Source organism: Trichechus manatus, unplaced genomic scaffold, assembly GCF_000243295.1.
Source record: "Trichechus manatus latirostris isolate Lorelei unplaced genomic scaffold, TriManLat1.0 scaffold00056, whole genome shotgun sequence".
NCBI classification, from domain to species: Eukaryota; Metazoa; Chordata; class Mammalia; order Sirenia; family Trichechidae; genus Trichechus; species Trichechus manatus.
The window spans coordinates 11,317,433-11,341,163 of NW_004443992.1; the positions used below are offsets into that span (position 1 = coordinate 11,317,433).

Sequence of the window (23,731 nt, forward strand, 5' to 3'; positions counted from 1 at the left end):
ATAAAATAAAAAATATATATATTCTTCATTGTGAGCTATGTGAGAGTAAAGAAGGAACCGTTTCATCAAAATGGCATTACCTTGGAAAACACACTGTAAATAAAAAGCAGGAGAAAAGCAGGCTGTGTTTATAAGTATCACAATATATGTAAAGCCTGAACACAAAATAAAATTAGTGCTGGAAAAAAATGCAAAAAAGATTGTTGGTCACATCCCAGGTAGAACCAAATTGTCCTTTGAGATAGACTGGACTTTTCAAGCAGAGGATTTCCTAAATTTTCTTTTCCTGGTTTCCTACCGCTTCCTTGAACAATTTCTTTTTCCTCCACCTTGTTCATTCTTACTCAAGAGGGCAGCAACACCCCATCCCTAGAAAGAGTGTTGCTACATGTAGGTTTCACACTGAATGTTGAAAACGTCTCTCTACAGGAAAGAACCTGGTTATAGACCAGTAAACCAATAACGAGACTTCCTATTTTAGTTTCAAATATCCCTGAAAACAAATTGCATTTTGTTTAAACCCAGACTGATCATTAAACAAAAAATCTGGTGTATGTGGGAGTGGAAAGCTGTGAGACTGTGTTCATGGTCTCCAAATGGGAGAGATGAAGTTCAGCTGAACTCCAACGATTATGCGTGATTGTGCATTCAGACTTGCAGGGTTTTTTTCTTAAGTCTTGGTGGGAGCACGAAAAGAAAGAGAGCTCTTACATTGTACATAGGACTGGTATACAAACCAGCAATCACACATTAGCTACAAATAGTCTTTGTTAAAACCCAGGCAGCAGACATGTTAGAGGTATGCCAAAGAAAGCTTAACATTTCTTTGTTGAATGCGTAACACTTTTCTTTTTGTCGAGGAATATTATGTACAAAAGGATACATCACCACTGGCGACTTGCTGTGTTTTTCCAACATTCGCTTTCATATGTAGTAACTGGGCTCATGTCTACTAACCCATATTGTTAAATCTATGTCTGGGTGGTAAAATCCACAAATAGCATGAGCATCATGCCATATTCTCTGTACTTATTTGAGTGTTCTGAAGCAATATTACCTATAGTTGTGTTTTTTATTTTCTTTGTTCGTTACGTTTTGTGTTTAGAAATCCCTATTTATAAAGGCTGTTTGCTCCATAACCAAATACAATATATAATAATTTAAATATAACATTTAATGATACAGCTGATTGTTATTGTGCTGTGTTATTGAGCATAAATGGTAAGCAGTTTGCATAAGTAAAACTATCCTATCCAGTAGAGCCAAATTTTGGTGTTTCACCCTTCTTTCTACTTTGATTCTGGTTTATAGATACAAAATACCTAACAGTGTTGATATTTTTCTCAAACATAATGCTTTTATCCACTATCTCCTTCTTTCCTTTGTCTTTTTCTGCATTTATTCTTTCCCTTTTTCTTTATCATACTAGCAATTGTTGTCATCATTATTACCGTCATCTTCTTCCCTACACACTGACATACTCTGACATCCACGTACAGTGGAAAAACAAGGCTTTGGATCAGGCTCCCAACAAAGGAGGATCCTTGGTCCCAGATTCCCCATCCTCCTGTGCCCCAGGGTAAAGTTCTCACAGCTTTGCTTTGTCCACCAGTACCTAAACCCCTTGATCTCCTAACACTATTCCTACCTCCTTTTTGAGGGGTCTTCGGTCTGCTGCCTGTCATCGCTCCCCCTCTTAACTGCCTTATTTGGTGCCATTTCTCCAGCACCAAGCGGAGAACTTGGTATGGCTTGATAAATAGTTGTTAAAGTAATAACACCCCAAAAGCAAACTTTCTAGAGAGCTTGAAGTAGTAGTATCTCCAAGATCTGACACTGTGGATTCCCTGAGAAAAGGGGAGTTGATAGTATCATACTATAGAAAAAGGGGAACCTAGGCCAATGATGAAGCCACAGGAGAATGAGGAAGGCACTGGGGTAAAATTGAACACCTGGGAGTGCTAGACCAGAGGATTGAAAGGAAAACAATTGACTTCAAGGAGAGGGGAGGGAAAGAAGCCAGGGTTGCTGGGACACAATTCTGCAGTCCTGGAGCTATACCCAGAGGAGATGGGAAGGGTGCCATGGGAGACAGAGGGAGATAGAGATCTAAAATCAACCATTCTGTTCTATTCCTTCCATTTCCTATCCTGGTTACTTACCACCAAGAAAATTCTCCACTAACTTCTTGTTGCTTTTAATGAGAAAGAAAACAATTAAAAACCCAAATATGACCCAGACATTTAAATCTGGATAAAATTTGGCAGAAGTGCACATGCTAATATTGGTTCCTTTGCTCTTTTGCCTGGGAAATAGGCAAGCAAGATATAGGAAGCAAGAAGCTATGTGGGAGCTTTCGGAGAGATGGTAGACCCCTGAGGGAAGAAAGGGAGAATGAAGAGGAAGCTGTGGCCTCATAGTTTTGCTGAGAGTCTGGCCTGCCGATCTCTATCTCTACAGGGATGTGTATAGAAGTGTTTCACATTCAGAGCAGCTGGGCTGACCTACATCTCAGCAGGTGTTTCCGGTGAAACGGGGCTTACCGATAACTATTACCAACTCATATGACCAGAGTGGTGACATTTGTGGATCACACACGAATATCACAGAATAATTGTCATTTTTATTCAAGGGCCTTGGAAGAGCTTAGAGGCCCCATTCATTGAGGAATTTTGGTCATCACAGAAGACCCTTCAAGTGAACTATGTAAGCTGATGAAAAGAAAATCTGAATAAGCCATATTTTAAGGCCAGAGCAGGAATTTTAGCCAGCCAGATGTCAGGGCAAGGCTCGAGGTAATCTTACAGTTAGGTTCAGCTACCTTGCATAAATTCAGAGGTGGTTAGACCAGGAATATCCTGAAACTCCTCCTGACCCAGCCCCCTCTTGAACCATCGAGAAAACAGAGGCCTAGACAGAGGAGGTGACTTGACCAAAAGTCACACAGATTATTTGATGCAAAGCCTAGACTCAAATCCAGGTTTCCTGAGCCAAATGCTCTTTACACTCCACTGTGCTACAAAATTTTCACTGCCACCTTGACTACCATCTACCATTCTTCTGAATTCCATAATGATGAAAGCCTTTGGATTTTGTCAAGCAAAGGCAATATGTAAACCAAAAAGAAAATGAAAATAAGAAAATATGTTATTTGTCCAATTATTCATTTGACCAATATTTATTGTGTACCTGTTTGGGGCTTAGATGCTACGCCAGTTACCGAGTCATTATTTGATCATCTGATCCAAAGGCATAGAGTGCACTATTGAGTATCACAATCTCAGTTTTGGTGAGCACTCTTTTTTTTACCATTATTTTAACTCAAACTAATATTTTATACAGGTCCTTCTGCCTTCAAATAAGGTACTTAAGAAAACCATATATATATATGATATATATAGCAAATATAATATATATATATATATCATATATATATATATACTTGATAGTAGTGGGTGAGGAGAAGGCAGGGGTGGTGGGTATTGGTGAGGCTGAACTATCCTTCTGGACTACTTTCTGAGACTCATAGGTTAGGTTATAACATAGGTCATGAAGCCTGAGGTTGATGTGAGAGCTTCTGAATGCCAGTGGGACTGAAGTAATCACACTAATATTTGGTTATTTGGTGGTATGGTCATGTAGGAACCACTCCCTGCAACACCACCATCCCCACCCTTTATACCCTCTTAGGGAAAGACACACATTTGAAGTAAAAGAGAAGTCCTCCAAATCATTCTATTCACTTTCTATTTCTTCTACCTAGCTCTAGCTTCGAATTGTGGATATGTGTGTTGGGTAGGAGAACAAGGTAATTAATTATACCGCTGATGCTGGCCTACCTAGCATAGTAGAACTGAATTTTACGTGCGTTCTTTGTAGCTTATGCCTACATTGCTAGTTCTTTCATAGCCTAGCAAGATCTGTGAGTCCCCTTCATCTCTCTTCTCCACAGTCCCTTTTCTATCATGAAGTCCCATAGATTATTCCTTTTAACTAGATGACAAGCTCCTCTTATTCTCTACTTCTGTTGCCACAGTCATAGCCCAGCCCATTGTTACCACAATGAGAGAGAACGTAGCAATCTACCTATTTCAGGTTTTGTTCCTGCACTAATCTCTGCCATTGAGGATCACAAGTGACGTCTTCCTAAAACATCAGTGTCATCACAACATTTTCTATGTAGATGTGTTCTGAACACCACCAAATTATTGGAATCCGTCTATGGCTAGGAATTTGCTCACCAATCTTGTCTGGAATTTGAGTCATCGTATCATTCCTTCTCTCAAGAATCTACAAAGGCTTCTGCACTTTTTGCATAAACCAGAATCTAAACATTCAAGACTTTTCTTCTCCTCTACCTAATTTTATTCTCCTATATTCACCGTAATGCCCCCTCACTTCCTATCAAATTGGCCACTATTGATTTCCTCCTGCCCCATGTAATATTTTTGTTTATGGATTTTTGCTATTGATTGTATGGTTCTTGCCCCCAAGGCCCAACCTCTTCCCATCCAAGCATTGCTTATTGGTTGAAACCTTGCCCGTTCTTTCAAATCCATTCCAAGCACTAGCTCCTTCATGATGTCATTTCTAATCACTGTATAGTCAGTAATGATTTCATTCCTTCTAGACTATCTATACTACTTTCTGAGAATCATAAACTATAGAACCTGATGATATTCAACGTAAGACAATTATATACTAGCTTGTATTATTTTACAGTTGTCTTCATGCACATTTTACTCATAAAATAGAAATAAGATCTTTCTGAAATGTTGCAGGGTTAAATGCAAAGTACTTAGAACTGTGTTTGGCATATAGTTGATGCTTGATTAGTGTCCATCTCCCTCTCTTGCCCTTTATCAGGGGACTCAAGTTATATCTGATAATATTGTATACTCCATAATAGTTATTAGAGATCCGACCATATAGTAAGTAGGCTCTTCTAAATTTTTTTAAAAAATTTATTTAGTTGTTGTTGTTGAGAATATATACAGCAAAACATACACCAATTCAACAGTTTCTGCATGTACCATTTAGTGACACTGATTACATTCTTCAAGTTGTATAACCATTCTCACCCTCTTTTTCTGAGTTGTTCCTCCCCATTAATATAAATTCACTGCCTCCCAAAGTAGTAAGTAGTCTCTTAATCAATACTTAATGACTAGAACAGAGTTGACCCAGAGACCTACCCCACGAATTCTGACATCAAGTGTATATATTTATGTACTTTGGATGATAATGTTACCAATTTCCAAACCAATATTCTAAAATTATGATATTGAGTAATCTATCCATTGCTGCAAACTTTCTTCTTATCTCACTCAGTGATACTTAAATATTAGTCTGAAACACGTACAGGCTAAAAGTCTCTCTCTTGATAGTACAGTGTAGCAATTACCCACTATATCCTTTGCTTTGAGAGATGTGAACCCTGCAGGCCTTACTGAAAAGTGCCCGTTTCCTATTTTCACCTACGCCTCGCTTTTCTGTTGCCAGAAGAGGAAACCACAGCTCCAGAAATTAGGAAGCGTGGCTGAAGTGAGTCCAACTTTCCTATTCTCAAAGCCCCTAGTCTGGACAGCTGCCCTTCTGAGGGAGTGGTCAGCTTTTACTCTTGCTTTCAAGAGTACTGTTGTTCAATGCAGATGCTCTTTCACAAACTTTTTTACTCACTAAAATTAAAACATTTGTTTCTGACTTCCCAAACATTGTTTATAGTTCTCAACTGCTGGCCAGAGAGAGTGCACAATTACTCCCTGGAATAAAAGCACTCTAAATCATATTTATTTCAGTTACTGCTACTATACATGAAAGCTTCTTTGAGTTTTCTGTATGCCAATAAGATTCATACTGTACACAATTACCCTCAGCCATGCATATTCTGAAAACAATCGCCGGTCTGGCAATAGTTGTCTCCTAAAGCAATATCCCTTTGCTAGATGGTATTGTACCATAAAACAGATCTTTGCAAACGATTCTAATCACCTGAATCTAAGACAACTTATTATTTATTCCAAATGGTCAGTGGTGTTCCAAATGCCACTGCAAATTAGATTAGAAATTATCCAGTTTTTGTGTCAACATCCCACTAATTTACCTAGCATCTGGCTCTTTTATTTGATATTCAGGAATTTAAATCATTTAAGGTTGTTTAGCTCTCAGTTCAACCTTTGCTTTCTGGATATTTACTTGGAACTTCTCAGTATTTATTTAAGGATATTAGAAGTGTTTGGGGAGGATTTTTTTTTACTGCCCAGGAGGTTGGTACAGCAATGTTGCAGCATTTGTAAAGATAATGTGGTAGTAGGCTTACAACGGGCTTGCCTGCTTGGCTGGAGTGGTGTTTCTCTAACTTTCTTTTGCTGTGAACCTTCCTAAGGAGCTCAGCTCTATTGAGAGATCAGCACCATCAGGGACAGGAAGATCTGAACAGAACTGCTGAGACAACCAAGTTCACTTACAGCACTCTCAGCACCCATGTTTTAAAATTTTTTTTTTTTTTGGATATTTAGAATCAAACAAATCTAGACTTTTCCCCATTTTAGCCGTTAGGCCTTGGACAAGTTACTTAATCTAAGCCTCAGCTTTCTATCTGCAAAATGGGAATAAGAAATACCATTCTTGAAAGATTATTGCAGGGGTTAAGTGAAGTAATGATATGTGAAAGCATCTAGCAAGATTTTCGGTTGTTTTGCTCTCGAAACAATCTCTTCTTCTTCTATATTTGCTAAAAAAAAAAAAGTTACTGTCGAATTGATTCCGACTCATGGAGACCCCATGTGTGTCAGAGTAAAACTGTCATCAATGGCTTATTTTTTTGGAAGCAGATCCAAGGCACCTCTAGGTGGACTTGAACCTGTAACCTTTGGTTAGCAGTCAGCATGTTAACCGTTTGCATCACCCAGAGATTCTTCTATATTTACTAGGAATCTCTGCTTATTTAAAGATATGACAATTTACTTAAAGATACGACAATTTGCACTAAAAAAGCATTGTCTCCCCTTTCTTTCTGGCACCCTGAAATTTCATTTGGGATCTTCCTTTCCCAGTTATAACCTATTCTCAAGAACCTGAAACTCATCACACTGAAGTATAAATTACTGATAATTCTTTAAATTCTTAATTTATAAATGAGAATTCTCAAATGTGTCTTCCAAAGCTTTAAGGTAAAGGAGTGTCTGAACAGCTACAGAATTACAGACATTAGATAGTGGATTCTTTCAATCAGTAGTTATTTGAGCACCTCCTTTACCTTAAAGCTATGTGCCAGGAGCTTTTCTAGCTGCTGGGAATATTGCAACGAACTGTAAAACAGCTGAAAATCCCTGGCAGTCCTTCGGTTAACCTCTGTGCATTAGCAGCTATGATGTTTAATTTGACCATATCCAAGGCAACCACTAGAGAAATAGCCACACAGTAAAACCGGGCAAAAATTAAGAAAGCAAAGAAACCCAGGTATGCCCAAGGCAGAGACAGAACCATGTTCTCACATGGAGGCCCCTATTATGCTCCTTGTAACCTAACAAATAGCTCCTCTACAGCCTGATGGGGTTAAGGACTACATTTACCATTTAAAATGTTCAAACTATAGCTGGTGGCAATAGGGAATTTGGTTTATTGGTTCATTTTTATGTATGAGAGAAATTGTAGTAGGAAAAGAAATTGCATTCATCTTTTTTCAATTTGGGTCTCAGAGATTTTTGGCATTAAAAGTTTTCTTAGTTTCCAATGCTCCAACTCTAGCTGTGTTTGTGTGATGCCGAACAACCAGTTGAAAAATTACAAAGATGGGAGATCAGCCAACGCTTGTCTACAAACTGCCAACCAACCAGACTGGATGAGTTGTTTCTTCACCCAATTGTCCCATCAATGGATTGAATTGCCCCCTCCACTCTATTACCAATTTTCTAGCTTTTCCAGTTTAATAGGTAAAACAGTCTCTCATGGCTTTAATTTACGTTGCTTAAATTACTAATGAGAATAAACACTTTTCATTTTTATTGATCGTATGTATTTTTTGTGATCATCAATGCTTTCTGTTCAAAATGAGGAAAAGCAAATAGCAGCAGCAGATTCAAATAATCTTTTTATATTTCCATCTCCAGAAAAAGCACTTTATTAAATGTTTTATGCTTCTTCAGATGGACACTAAAAATGAAGCATTTGACTCATTTGCCCTTATAGCAATTATTTTTGGACTTACTAGCTTTGTTCTTATTAAGAAACTTGAATAAACTACTGGAGTTAAGCTGAAGATGTTTTAAAAAAATGAATTTTCTTCCAAGTGTGTGAGGGTTTTGATGCTCTCCTGTATTACATGTGGATTCAAATGGCATTAATATCTGATGGCCATGCTGGGCTTATCTTTTGAATGCTGCTTCCTACCACTTCCTTGAAAAGCCTTGTGGGAAAGCTATTCAAGCTTGAAAATACTCATTGGCTGCTTCCTTGAAGCCATTAGCAGAAGTTTCATCTCCTTTAAGTGGTTATTCTAGAAATTATATAACGCAAAATTAACAATTATGCTTAATCGCTTTCACTCATGTGTTCATTCAAATCAAGGGTTGTCCGGCCATTTATTATTATAGAGTCATAACCTTGAAATGGGGTCGTCTCCTTTGATTCTGCCTAAATTTCCTTTCCTTTGTGCCAAAATAAGCTGATCATATGCTTATCTATAAAAAGCAAAATCTAGCGATAATTCTAAAAAAAAAAAAAAAAAAACAAACTATATTGCCTTGATAGAAGCCTTTCTTGAGATTTTATTTTTTTAGATGTTGTATTTTTTTCTACATCGCTATAAATTTTAAGCAAGGAAAAGTATCAAAATCAACACACAGCTAGTGTGTCTGGGCCCAGGTCCTATAAATAACCATGCCAGCTGTTTCTAATGTGGAAAAATAGAAAACCAGATCCTGTTAACAAAAGGAAAATTCCATTTTTCATACATGGTACTGCTTTTACTCTTGGCCTGGTAAGAAGCAAGCACTTTCCTTTTCTCGGTATTTATTACAATAACGTGTAGGCAATACAGGTGTTTCAATCTTTATAGTAAGGGCAAAAATCTATCACAATGCTCATTTCACACACAGTTCAGTTTCCGAAGAAGCAAATTGGTAGGATAGTCTGTCTTACATTTTTCTTGCTCTCTTTTATACTGGAGGGGGAGGTCTTGCCTTACGGTCTCCAAGTCAGATCACAAACGGGCAGGACCATCCTTGTTAGATTAAATCAAAAAACCAAACCCATTGCTGTCAAGTCAATTCCGACTCATAGAACTGCCCCATAGGGTTTCCAGGGAATGCCTGGTGGACTGGAACTGTGGACTTTTTGGTTAGCAGCCATAGCTTTTAAACACAATGCCATCATGGAAAGAACTTTGCCAGCACCATATTTTAGATAGGTGTTAATCAGTGGACTAAGACCAGGAGAAAATGGAGAAAGAAATATGAGAAAGAGAAGGTGTTGAAAGAGTAATTGCGTATAACTAGCTCTGTCTTTTGGGGAATATCTTTGTCATCTCCCTGCTCTTCCTCTACGGAATAATTCCGTTTATTAACTGGGACTCCTCACGACAAAGGAAAGTTAAAAAATCACTCCTCAGGGCAGGAAAGAACTTTGCCAGCACCATATTTTCCCCACCCTAACATTTTATGAAAATTTTTCAAATATACAATAAAGTTGAAAGAATTTCACAGTGAACACCTGTATAGCCACTACCTGATTGTACCATTAACATTTGCTCTACATTACCAAATATATATCCATTTATATATTCCTCTATCAATCCATTAATCCCTCTTCTTTTTTGAAGCTTTTAAAAATAAATTGCAGATATCAGTATACTTCACCCTAAATACTTCAGCATGCATATAATGAAGTAGAGTTTGATATTTGTTTAGTTTTTTCATTTGATATAAAATGTATGTACAATAAAATGTACAGATTTTAAATGTACATTTTTGGAGTATTGCAAATGCATACACCTGAGTAACTCCACTCCTATTAAGGTATACAAAATTACTGTCAACCCAGAAAGTTCACTCATGCTGCTTCCCAGTCATCCCTTCCCCATCTCCAAAGCAGCTACTGTTCTAATTTTTTTTCTATCATAGATTTGTTTTGCCTGCTCTAAAATGTCATATAAAAGAACTCATACCATATGTTCTCTTTTGTGCACTCAGCCTGTTTTTGATATTCATTCATGTGGTTGCATATATAGGTTGTTTGTTCCTTTTTATTATTGAGTAGTAGGCCTGTTGAAACCATACCTGTGTCTGTCGAGTCAATTCTGACTCATAGCGATCCTATAGGACAGAGGAGAACTGCCCCATAGGGTTTCCTAGGCTGTAATCTTTATGGGGGAGCCCCGGTGCCGCAGTGGTTAAGCGCTACTGCTGTTAGCCAAAAGGTCGAATCAACCAGCTCTACTTGGGAACCCTGCAGGGCAGTTGTACTCTGTCCTATAGGGTTGCTATGAGTCGGAACTGACTTGACGGCAATGGGCAATCTTTATGGGAGCAGATCACCAGGTCTTTTCTCCCGTGGAGCCGCTGGGAGTTTGAACCTGACCTTTCAGTTAGCAGCCCAGCTCTTAACCATTGTGCCACCAGGGTTCCTTATGAGGTAAATATACTATCCCTATTATAAATGAAGAAACTGAAGCTAAAAAGGTTGAAAAAAAATTGCCCATCACCACACTGCTACCAAAAGTCTTGAGTAACTCAGAAAGAAAGAAGAGCTTTAAAAGGCCAACTAAGCGCTAGACTGAGAACCTAAAGGTCGGCAGTTCAAAACCACCAGATGCACCGTGGGAGAAAGACGTGGCAGTCTGCTTCCATAAAGATTTACAGCCTTGGAAACCCTATGGGGGCAGTTCTACTCTGTCATAAAGGGTCACCATGAGCTGGAATTGATTCATGGCAATGGATAATAAACAAATAGGAAGTAAAGTAATAAATAGGAAGTACATTTTCCACCAACCGCTGTAGACATTCATAATTTCAGTGACCCTCAAAAGGGCAAGCAGAAGAAAGAAAGTGTTTCTTTCTCTCCGCATTATCTGCAGCGTTCACACAACACTGAGCTAATTCATTATCAGACCTCAGCATAACCCCTTAATGGGTAATTCAGCTTTCATGTAATTCATTATCTTTTACTTTCTTTTGTTTGCTTCACAGCTGGAGTACTTTACAATGTGTATGAAAAATTTTCCATCTGGATTAGATCAACCTGAAATGGAAGTCAAAGAGGAGCATATGCTCCTTTTCATCCATTGGGATCATCAAGGTAGGAAGGCTTTTCCAAAAACAACACGTTAGTTTTCATAAATTGGACAACAGGGAGGAGAACTGGTATAGTGAATAATAATCACTTATGTACTTTTTCTTTTGTAGCTTCAGATTGGGTCTTTCTTGGGTATCATTAGACCTTTGTAAGATGGCTGTGGTGATAGCCAATGGACTGTCAGCTGGACATTCCTTTAAAGTATTTCTTACCTTTGTCTGCTCACATTCCATATTTATCTCATTGTCATTCTCCTCTAAGTGATTATTGGTGATACATTGCATTTTAATGACACTTGTACCAACTTTCATTCATTTTATTCTCACAATGGCTCTTTAATAGCGAAGTGAGAAGGGAAACTGAGGTGCAGAAAGTCATTCATTCATTTAGTCATTCATTTGCTCAACATTTAAAGTTCGCTATTATATGTCAGGCAGTCACAGAACAGAAAAAGACAGGCCTTTTCTTTCAAAAAGCTTATGGTCTATGGACAGAGACAGATATATTAATAGATAATTACCTTCAGATGTGAAAAGTGCTATATGAAATTAAAGTAAAGAGGAGCAGAGAAGAATGGATGAACAAAGCTATGTTACTTGCTGTTGGTAGCAAGGTCTGAAATATAGATACCAGGTGGTCTGATCTTTGACTACGGTTTCTTTCATTAACAAACAGAGTTTATTCTATAATTTTTTTTAATATACAGCCTTGCTCCCAAAAATATTTAAGGAGGGTTACAAAAATATATATACAATATGAATTATTTGTACATGTTTTTTAACCTTTTCAAAGTGGATGCAAACAAACTTGAAAGGTATTTTTCTTCTGTCTTTTTCTTATATTTTTTCCCTCATCGGCCTGAACACAAAGATGGCTAGTCCATTCCATGAGGTCAAGATGCTTGGGAAAGTTTCCAAAGGAAAGAATCTATGACTGTCCTATTATCGTTTGTTACTTCCCCCTCCCCAACAATGGCTAACACGCAAAAAAGTGTAGAGGTCCCCACAGGCCAGCTGTGTCTAAACGTGACTCAAATATCCCCTCCCCTCAATTCCAAAGGACCCAGGGGACCATTTCATACACAATCATTTTCACTGGAATGACTTTATTTGGCATTTTTCTTCTAACGTTAGTAAGAATCTACTTTTCATTTTTTGGGATGTAGTGTCCAAGAAAGGAGGAGGAAGAGGAAGAGAAGAAAGACCAACACAGTCTCTGAAAGAAAAGAAAAAAAAGAGGAGAGTAGGGATTCGGTGTAGCAAAATCTCATGACAGTTTTGGATGAGAGTTGGACAAGGTTACTTTATCTGTTGGACTAAATTAAGCCAAATGAGAACAAGCTGTTACTGAGATTTTAACTAAAACGCTCAATTTTTGTTATCCTTAACCTCTTTCCTTAGAAAATGGACTACATGAAGAATAGCTCCTCTTTCTTTAAAAGAGGTGCCTGTTTTATTTTCTAATCCAATCTTCCATTCATCTTCACTTCCTATCTGTCTTAGAGCTTTGAGAAATGTCTTGCTGCCTAGAAAAACTCATTCCCTTAACTTGCCATCAGTTCTCCATTCCCTTCATTTAGGTTTTGGTCACTTGAGTTAAGGGAAGCTATTGCTCCCTTAACTATCATGTCGAACAAACTTCGATTCCAGTAATAAACTATGTGCTGGACTTACTCTACATCCGTGGAAAATCATTAAAAAAATGGAGTTTGGAACACTCTGCTGGCACCTTAAGCTCTGTTTCTGGTATGTTTCAACAAAAATTTATTTGGGGATTCTTTTTCTCTCCTTACACCTCCCTTTTCTCTTCCTCCTTAAAAAATTTGAGCTCCTATAAGTTAAATTAATGCTTGATGTAATTTCCTGTAATAGAAGACACAGGCTCCAGTATTAACTATCCTTTCATGGAAAAACAGCTCATTGCCTCTGGATGTGGAGTTATAGCCTTGAATTATGAGTCTGGATCATTGTTGAGTGGATCACTTTGGAGCCAGAAATCAGGGTGGTAGCAAGAGAAAGGAGTTGGAAGCTGGAGGGGAGGGAAAGTGTTTGTTGGGAATGAGTGCCAGGATGGTGTTTAAGAAAAGCAGAAATACAGTGGAGCCAAGGGAAAGACACTTAGGTGATGTGAAGAGAACTAAGAAGCCAAGAGAGATTCAGACTGTTCTGGGCTAGACTTCAGTGTGCTCTGTAACAATTTAATTTCCAATATTATTGATAAATAGAAAACCCCAGGGTTATAATGCTTTTCCAGAGATGATGCAAACCATAGTCTTTGGGATGTCAGGTGGGCAAATAAGCTGATGAGGCAAAGGAATTCTATGTGTGGGTTAAATGCAATCTGTATACATTTGTAGGTCTGTGCTTGTATGTCTTGCTGAACTCATCTCTAATCTCTTAGGTCTGGAAATTAAGCCTACATACCAGACGTTCCTGCATTGATTTACCTGTTTATCCTGATTGAGGTCAGGTCAGATTGCTGTGCAAACAAGTTTTATCTGGTAGTGGATTATTAGAGTTTACATTGCTTCCTGACCTAGCCTAAATACAAATACAGAAACATTCATTCAAGTTACTGTGGTTAGCTCTTCTAAATTTGCAGGGACTTTGGGTTTGGGTCCATTATTTGAATAAAAGGTCAAATTGGTGTGCTAGGTCTCTTTTGAAATAACCTTAAAGTCCATTTTACTGCTCAAGGCAAGATATAGTCATAGAAGAATACCTATTGTGTCCTTGTTACTTGAACAGCAGACAGTAATAAATCAGACCATACAGTGAGGTGTGTGTATAGCAGGAGGTGGGGATAAAGATGGGTGAAGAGGACTCCTTGGAATAGTAGTGCATTTTAAATCCATGTTATTTAATTTAAGCTCTTTTCTAGAGATTGTTTTACGAAGACAAAAGTGCTAGGAAAAAAAAAGTTCAGAAGGTAGTTGTGGTCAAATAAACAATGGCATCAAGGGAAAGAGAAATTTTGGTTTCTGAAATACTAAAGAAAGGAGGAAAATAATGAGTTCCTGTGCAGCTAACACAGGATTGGCACAAGAACTGGTCTGCATTACAATTATGGGGAAGCTCCATCCCTCCACACACTAGAGCAGGTTTGCCCAACCTCTGCATTATTGACACTTTGGACTGGATAATTCTTTGTTGTAAGGGAGCGGTTCTGTGCACTCTGGGTTGTTTAGTAGCATCCTTGACCTCTACCCTCTAGTTGACAGTAGCACTACCTCAGTAGTGACAACCAAAAATGTCTCCAGACATTGCCAAATGTCTCCCAGGAGACAAATTCACCCCTGGTTGAGAACCACTGCATTAGAGCATCACTAAGACTAGCCTAAAAGTTAAATAATCAGACCTTTATTTAATAGTATATCAAGTAAAATGTAATGACAGACAAAATGGTACAGTGGAAAAGGCACAGGCTTTGGTGTCAGGCAAACATGGATTTCAAGCTAAGATTATTTTATCTAGGTCACAAGGTTTGTCAATGAAAGGCTCTAGAGATTGTGGAATGTGAGAGAACTGAGGAGAGAGAAAAGTAGATACAATAAATGTGTAGTATAATGTAATGGAGACTCTTTATAAAAATAATTCCATTCTTGTATTTTCCAAAGGGTGCTGTTTGTGTGTGTGTGTGTGTGTGTCTGAACTTCTAGAATGTAATACCATTCATAGACTGAATCATGTAAATTGCTTAGTTTATTTGGATTAGGAGTTGATTACCTATCATGTGTCATGTACTGTGATAAGCATTGGGGATCAAGGGTAGGGAAAGAGATTCGGTCCTTGCCTTCCTGATGATTCTAATAATCTTCCTGGTGGGTCATCAATATAATTGAGTAGAAAACCATGACTGAACAAACCTGGAGAGTTCAGAAACTGGGTCTAGCAAATACGGTGTTGGGAGAGGCATTATGCATGACCATAAGTGTCCCTGTATGTTCTTGCTGAGTATGCCAAGAGTGCAGGGCCCTGACTAACATTTACTTGAGCCATTTCTCAGGGTTGTTTCTGCAGTGAACAACCTTAAGAGATGAGGCAATGTCTCCCTGTGGCGAAAAGAATACATTTGCTTACTGCTTGCTATAAAACAACGGGTTTTCAAGCTCAGTGTTCCTGTCCTATAATGTGACTCACTCTGTACATAGCATTCACCTGAGCTCCTCCATGTTGCCCCTGTGAGACTTGGGGGCCAAGGAGAACTGATAGAAACATGATGCTCATGCCGCTGGTTGTGCCATGGGTAATAAAGCCCTTTGTCTCTGACCCAGGATCTCTTGTCTTCTTCCAGTGTCCATAAAACAGTAACAGACGAATTAATGATCTTGTAAGTAAGGTAAAATAATAGGTGGGAATCAGGGGCTATGTAAGTTTTCTGGAACCATCTGACTGTTAAAATTATCTCAATATGTTTGAAAAAAATCAAACAAATAAAAAGAAAAAATAAGGAACCTGAAAAACGACTAAAAAGTTGGAAAAAAGCTATTGCCTGTGGTCCTCTAGAAACCAAAGAGGGAGAGTATTTTGAAAAGAAGCAGACAGTTAAAGGAATGAAATGCTGTAGAGATGTTAATCTAGATAAAGACTGAAAAGCTTGCTTTAAGAAATAAAGTTTATTAAAAAGAATAAAAACTGACAAGTACCCACCGGATTTAGTGATAGACATTGGTGACCTCAGTGAGAGAAGTTTTAGTGGAGTAGTAGGATTGGGGACAAGAAGGAAGTGAAAAAATGGGTGAGTATATTAGAAACTGCTCTGGGAAGAGTTAAGCTCTATGTATGTAAGGTGATTTAGATTATTGATTTTCTAAGATCCATGATCCATTTCTGCGCAGGAACCTCACACAGATGTGTGAAAAGGGAAACAAAGATAAATGAGCATACTTAACATTGATATGACTCTTCTCCCATACTTCTGGAACACAAGCCCAAAGGGTGTTGTGCAGTCCTGAATGCTTAACCAAGGGTCCTGAGGCCAAAACCACTTGGATACTTAGCTTTGAGTGATCACAAGACTTCTAGGATGAACCTTCACTAAATGCTTCCATCTAACAATTATTTATTTTATTTTCTATTTAAATGCCAGCAAGACAAAGTCATTTAGAACACATCACCGTAAACGAATAAAATATTAGACACTAAAACACATCATCTGTCTTCACAGTAATTAGTCCTTATGTATATTAGCTCTGATTGCTTTTCATAGTTAAAAAAGATTTTCTAATCACTTTCTAAATTTTACACAGACATCAGGAGAACAGAAACTCAAGGGAATCCCTGTTTAATGTGGAAAGAAAGAAAATTAAAAATTCAAAGGTAAGGAGAGGGTTTGCATATTTTCACAAGGGAAAAAAAGTAGACTATGAGTCCTGTTACCACTGCTATAAAATGTGACTCATTTCTTTTTGTTTCTAATTCAGATTTGAGGATATAAAACAGAGCTTCTTCCCATTCTCAAAAATATGGGAAGAATTTTTAAAAAGAAAACAGAATGCATGTTTCAGTTAAGCAAGAATATGAAAGTAATCTCTCTAGTTTAAAAGGTGGCATATCAAGAAGAGAGAGCTTATGGAAATGAATTTGCAGGAATAAGACAAGCTATTTTGGAAACATAACTGGGATCTGAATGTATTTCTCTCCAGGTGGCCTGTTTCCTTAAGATAAATATTCTTGCTTTGAATAATCTGTCCTGAGAATCACTCCCTTATTTACCTCCGGGAAAAAAAGTTCTACATTAGACATTTCCCTGGATAACTTCCCATAAATTCTAGTGCAATTTTTTTGAGCACCCACTATGTGCTAGAAACAGTAAAAGGTACTTTGCATACCTCCTCCCACTGAATCATCCTAGCAACCTGATAAGGTAGGTACCATGATGCTCATTATTCTGTTAAGGAATGTGAGCTCAGAGAGTTTACATTACTTTATTAAGGTCAAAAGAGTTGTAAATGATAAAACCAGGACTCAAACCAGACCTGGCAACTCCAAAGCCACTGCTCATAAGCTCTGTACAGCAGAATGTCATCACTGCATCCAAAGATGGGCCTTCCCCTAACTCCTGGATTACCCAATTTGGTGTGTCCATAGTTCCCATCTAAACACACAGTATCACTACCAACTCTGCTCCATCTCATTTCCTCTTCTCCACTCAAACACTTGTCTCTGTACTTGAAACACTTTCTTTTGTGCAAAGTTTAACATCAGGATATATTCTTCCTTTAGCCACTGCCTAATGGACTTATTGAAGGTCCCATGTTCTTCTGTAAATGTGAGCTCTCTCTCTCTCTCATGTGTGCGTGTGTGTGAGAGAGAAGAATGTGTGTTTTAAATGTGTTTTCTGTTTTTTATTCCAAGATTCAGATGTAGACGTAGTTAGATGCATACAAACTCACAGTTTGTGGTGGCCATCTCTTGCCTTGTCAACATTGCCGTCATACAGATGCTGTAGATTACCAGCCCCTTTAAGTCCTTAATGAGCTAATAAGAATCTGGTGGTTCCTCATCCTCAGCAGTGGGTGGGAATGCCTCATACCTAGGGGGTATTGATGAACTCTGGTGAATGCATAGAACCACAGTGATTATTTCCAAAAACCATGTTCCACATGGTAGGGATTCTGTTTATACTTGAAACCCTTATAAAACTGTGATCCACATGACCCAGTCCTGGAGCTATGTCATTTTCAGAGAAGCACAAACAAAAATCCCTATGTTTATCCACATTTCTCAAAAGCATTTAAGGGTACCCAAGTATATGATCAGCAGTAACTCTAGCCCCTGAAAACCTCATGAGGAGCCTTTGATTGTTCTCCCAAGAGCTTTCTCTGTTTGGCATTCTCTCTGTCCCACCATCTTGCTTTTCTGATCACTTTGTGATGTACCTCTAGGCACAACGCACTCAAGACCTGGCATGTTTGCTGCCTCTCCCAGTGCCTAGAAAGTATCTGTCCATGCATCTTTCACCCTTTTCCCCTAACATAGGGAGAAGCTAAGCAGGAAATGTTTGTTCTCTCTGGAGTACATAGCAATATTTTTTACCTCATCACACACTTTAATTTCAGTGGGACTAGAGCTCAGTCTTGAACCTTAGTCAGCTTTGCTGGGACTCTGATCACCAGTCTTAACAGATCTCTTTCTTTCTCTGTCTGGATTCAATTCCTGTATGGTTCAAGTCACCTACTGAGTCCTGCTTCATCTTGGATGGCTCTCGAATTAACATGCTGTAACCCAACTTCCTTCGATTTTCCTACTACCTTAAGATTTTCCCCATCACTATATCAACATCCTGTATATTAAAGCAAGTTTGACTGATATTAACATTAATAGTTAACATTTATTGAGTTTATGTTCTAAGCATTTTACATCTTTTTAAAATCCACATAACCCTATGGGGTTGGTACTATTATTTTCCCAATGTCATATTAATTTAGTCATTCAACAAATATTTATTGAGCATTGGGGATACAGCAGTGAGCAAAGCAGATAAAGTTCCTACTCTCATGGAAATTACCTTTTAGTAAGGGGATACAGACAGTTAATAAATAAACGTGTGTGTCAGGTGTAGATAACGGCTACGAAGTATAAGTAGGGCAGATGGGAAGTGGTAGGGGAAGTGGTAATGTTTTATATAGCAGGTTGTGGAAGTTTCTTGAATAAGGTGATATTTGAGCAAAGCCATGAAGGAGGTAAGAGAGTTAATCTTATGAATATCTGAAGAAAGAAACTTCCAGGCAGAGGGAACCATATTGTTGAAGGTGAAGGCTTCCTTGGCTTATTCTATGAGTAGCAATAGAATCAGTGTGACCAGAGTACAGTGAGTGATGGAGGGAATGGTAGGATTGGAAGTTAAAGAAGTAGTAAGAGATCATCTGGTAGGGTCTTTAGGTCATGGTGAGGCTTTGGATTTTACTCTGAGTGAGATGGGAAGTCACTGAAGCTATTTGAGCAGAAATATAATATAATGTGACCTGAGTTTTAAAAAGAATATTATAGATAATCTGAGAAGGAGGTACTATAGGGGATAAGCATAGAAAAATGTCTAGTTTGGAGGCTATTGTAATAGTCCAGGTGAGAGATGATGGTGAACTAAGGGTCTAGAAATAGAGGTGGTGGGAAATGGTCAGATTGGGAATATATTTCTAAGGTTAAGTCAACAAGATTTTGCTGACATACTCAAAGCGGGATATGAGAGAAAGAGAAGAGTCAGGAACGACTCCAAGATGCTTTTGGTAGAAGGACATTTTCTTTGAGTTGTGGGAGACTGTGTGAAGACCAAATTTGTGCGGTGAAAATGAAGAACTGCTTGCAGGGGCTATTATGGACATGTTAACTTTGACACACAAGTAGAGTTATGGAGTGAGCAGCTGGATATCCAAGTCTGGAACTGAGACACAGAGAGGTCAAGTAACTTACCCATATTAAGTAGTAGAGCTAGTAGTGGAGAGGGGAAGTTTGAACTTAGGCAGTCTGACTCGTGTGCTCTTGCTTTTAACTAATAAACCACATCTCAAATCATAACCCGACACCTTTATGCAATGTGTTTATGCTTGATGTTGCTGTTGTTGTTGGGTGCTGTCAAATCAGTTTCAACTCATAGCAATCCTGTGTGACAGAGTAGAACTCTCCCATAGGGTTTTCTAGGCTGTAATGTTTATGCGACCAGATTGCTAAGTCTTTTTCCCATGGAGCTGCTGGGTGGGTTTGAACCACCAGCCTTTTGGTTAGCAGCCAAGTGTCTTACTGTTACGCTACCAGGGCTCCTCTATGCTTGGTAAGTACATTTATTATGGGCCAGAACTATAGCTAACACCATTCCTGCAGCCCACTTGGTCTCAGTTTTCTCCCCTCTCATTGCAAGTCTACTTTTGAGGTCAGTTTACCTTCTAAAAATGAGGATTATCACTTAATAATGGCTATATGCTGGAGAGGAAAATCATTATAAGAAAAATGAAAATACTTTTTTCTTCTCTTACCCTTGGACTCTGGCTCCCTTTAGTACATATGCGTCGAGTAGAATGAAGGAAGAGAAGAATCTTTCAGGAAGTCATTGGATGACATTGACACCTTTCTTCTGGATTACATTAAAATTCCATGTTTTTCTTTTTCTTTAGGCCTGTTTCATTTAGGCTGAAAGTAAGTGGTACAGAAGATAGTAGTATTCTCATAAAAACAATTAAGAAGAGTGAATCATGTTGTTTTGGGAGACACCCTGAATGCATGCTTTTACACCACGTATCCACTGTAATTTAAAAAAATGCAAATGGTGTTATTACTAGTATATAGCTGTTCACGTAGAAAATATTTAATAAATGAAAGAACAAATGACTATTTCTTATGCATTCCTGTAACAGTGACTAAAACTCAATTTCCCTAGAGTTCTTTTATGATATAGTAGAAACCAGAACTGGCAGGGACTGTTAGAGTTCTTCAAGCCCAGAACCCTCATATTTTAGAAGATAAATCTGAAGACAGGTGGTGGCAGGGCTGGGAGTAAGTCCAGACTCCCTGAACCACAGCCCAACTGTACTGTGGAGCATATGGACAGTCCTTGGTTAGAAACTGGGCCTGCTGCTTGCAGAACCTTTTTCCATTCATTCCTCTGTCTATTCCTTTACCAGGTTTAATAGGACCTCTGGATATCATCACTACTTGCATGCCCCTAAAACCTTGTAGCTCTCAAAAGCTGTGACCCATTCTGCAGCTGTTCTGAATAGGTAAACTATACTGAGAGGCAATACCTCCAACTTGCTTTGTAGATTTTCTCTGACCTGATCATGTGGACATCCCCCTTGAGTGTCCCAGTCTGTAGAATTTCTGACCGTCTGCTCTCCCAACTTGTTCAGTTGATTATATCGTAAGTATTCAGAGCCCAGCTTTGTCTCAGTCCATCAAGAATTTATGTTCTATGAGAGAGTTTGAGATCGACTTCTTCCCTATTACACTTAATGTGAGAAAGTGCCAGTGGAAATAAAAGAGCTCATATATCTAAATGACTTAAATTAAGTAAAATAAAATTTTCCACTCTTTTGAATTAGGCCATTAAAACTATAGCTTAGTCTAAGTACAATATTAATGAGCAATATTGCAAGGAGAGTATTAATTTTACATTTCCAGACAGAAAAATTTAAAATATGCAATTTTAGCTTTGCTTTAGGTAATATTTGTATTCCCTTGACTTTTATTTGGGGACACCAGAAATTAGGGTAAAAAACGGGATAAGGACAAAATCTCAGGCACTGAGTCCTTATGTCGGTATATGCTCTCTGCTTGGCTAGGTGTTATATTGCAGACTTAAGCCAGATCCAGGATCATGTGGCATTTCATACCATCAAAGCATTAGTGGAAATGAAGCAGACATTTTACACCTGTTAGATTAATCTATTCAACACATCTAAGTTTAATAAAGGATGGTTTAATAAAGATGGGCAAGGGTACAAGGTTATAAAGATATCCTCAAGGCAATTGGACCCTTAGTGACTGGGCATATAAATCAGTTGCTGTTGATTCAATTCCGATTCATGGTGACCCCATGTGTGTCAGAGTAGAACAGTGCTCCATAGGGTTTTCAATGACTACTTTTTTTGGAAGTAGATCACCAGTCCTTTCTTCTGAGGCACCTCTATGTGGCCTTGAACCTCCAACCTTTTGTTTAGCAGGCAAGAGCATTAACCATTTGCACCATCTGTTAACTGGGCACTAACATTGGCACAATCTGGTGTTTGTCCACCCAGGACAGCTTTCTTGATCCTAAATCACGTGTAAGACTCAGGATCTAAGCTCTGCAGAGCTCTGGCAGATCTCCCAAGCTGTGGGAAGACTACAGGTTCTCACTAGTACAAGCAAGTGCTTTGAAAAGTCTCACGGTTTTCCTTTGGCTTTAGACACTAGTAATCCTGTCAAATCAGAGGTGTGGGATTACACACCAGAGGCCTTTCAAGCCACCAGAGGACCCCAGTCAAGCAATTGCTATCTTGGAACAATGGCCAAGTCCTTTAATCAGGCAATCCAATTAGCCATGCACAAATTATGAAGTCAACATACCTAAAGTAATTTGTCTGCAAAAAATTTAAAACTCCCATAAGAATTTGCAATCAAGGAAAACCTTCTTTCTCTTTCTTCTTCTTTTTTTTTTAATTTGAAAGTTGGACACAAGACAGAATAAGGCAAACATTTTCAACTTAGAGTGTTGCCTAAGTGATTCTGATGTATCAGCCAAAATTTTGTTTGAGTCAGTTGTGAGTGAGAGGGGAACACAGAGGGTAAGATTGGTAGTTTAACTGCATCATGTTCCCTAACAAGAGATGGCAAATATTTTATTTGAAAAAAAATAGAAGATATCTTATTTCCACTGTTATCTAGCATACAATGAAAGACTGCTTGTCATAGCCTGCAGCACTGTCAGTCACAAAAGAGCAAAGTTAACCCTCATTTTCCTGATCTTTGCAGCACCCAGCTTCTCTGACAGTCAAAGAATAACTAGGAGGTTGAATGGCTTCTATGCTTGCTTATCTTTCCAAATTGTCCACCCATTGTTCTTTACCATGTATAAATCATGGTAGATTAAAGACATCCAAGAATTCTCACTAGATCCTCTCATACTCCAACTCTTTATCAGAAAAGAAATTTTACTGCCTCCCTAGGAGGAGTTCCCTACTTGGCTTATATAATTTTAGAAGTGGAAGAGTCCTTAGAGAGGCAGATCCAAACGTCATTGTACAAATGAAGATTCTGTGGCCCAGGAGGTAAAATGATGTGTTTAAGATTATACAACTAGTTATTAGCAGACGAGGGATTGCATTTCAGTGCTCTGGACTCTTGGCCAGTGCTTTAACACTACTATGAACCCACTAGCATAGGAAAATTGGTCAAGGATAAGGACACAATGTCTAGGACCTTGTATTTATAGACACGTCTATGCAGTGTAAGGAGCCCTGGTGGCGTAGTGGTTAAGCACTCAGCTGCTAACAGAAAGATCGGTGGTTGGAAACCACCAACTGCTCCTCACTAGAAAGATATGGCAGTCTGCTTCTGTAAAGATTAGCACCTTGGAAACACTATAGGGCAGTACTACTCTGTCGTACAGGGTCGCTATGAGTTGAAATCGACTTGATGGCAATAGGTTTTTGTCATGGATTGAATTGTGTCCCCCAAAAATATGTGTCAACTTGGCTATGCTATGATTTCCAGTGTTGTGTAATTATCCACCATTTTGTCATCTGATGTGATTTTCCTACATGTTGCAAATCCTATCTCTATGATGTTGATGAGACAGGGTTAGCGGCAGTTATGTTAATGAGGCAGGACTCAATCTACAAGATTAGGTTGTATCTTGAGCCAATCTCTTTTGAGATATAAAAGAGAGAAGTGAGCAGAAGACATGGGGACCTCATACCACCAAGAAAGTAGAGCTAGGAGCTCGTGTCCTTTGGACCCGGGGTCCC

The 23,731-nt window shown here is 38.5% G+C and overlaps 1 protein-coding gene across 2 annotated transcripts in view; it reads left to right on the plus strand.

The window, feature by feature from the left end:
- ICOS (inducible T cell costimulator) overlaps positions 1–17,734 on the plus strand; it is a 104,607-nt gene extending 86,873 nt beyond the window's left edge. Inside the window, exons 5-6 of one of the 2 annotated variants that reach the window (XR_002824420.1) lie at positions 11,187–13,037; positions 16,541–17,734. Coding sequence is in view for 1 of the 2 variants with exons in the window: in XM_023733014.1 (XP_023588782.1) it covers positions 11,187–11,242 (56 nt within the window). In the remaining variant the exon portion in view is untranslated. Of the gene's footprint in view, positions 1–11,186 lie in introns of both variants that reach the window. The other variant, XM_023733014.1, reaches the window with a different exon arrangement.
- The last annotated feature ends 5,997 nt before the right edge of the window (positions 17,735–23,731 follow it).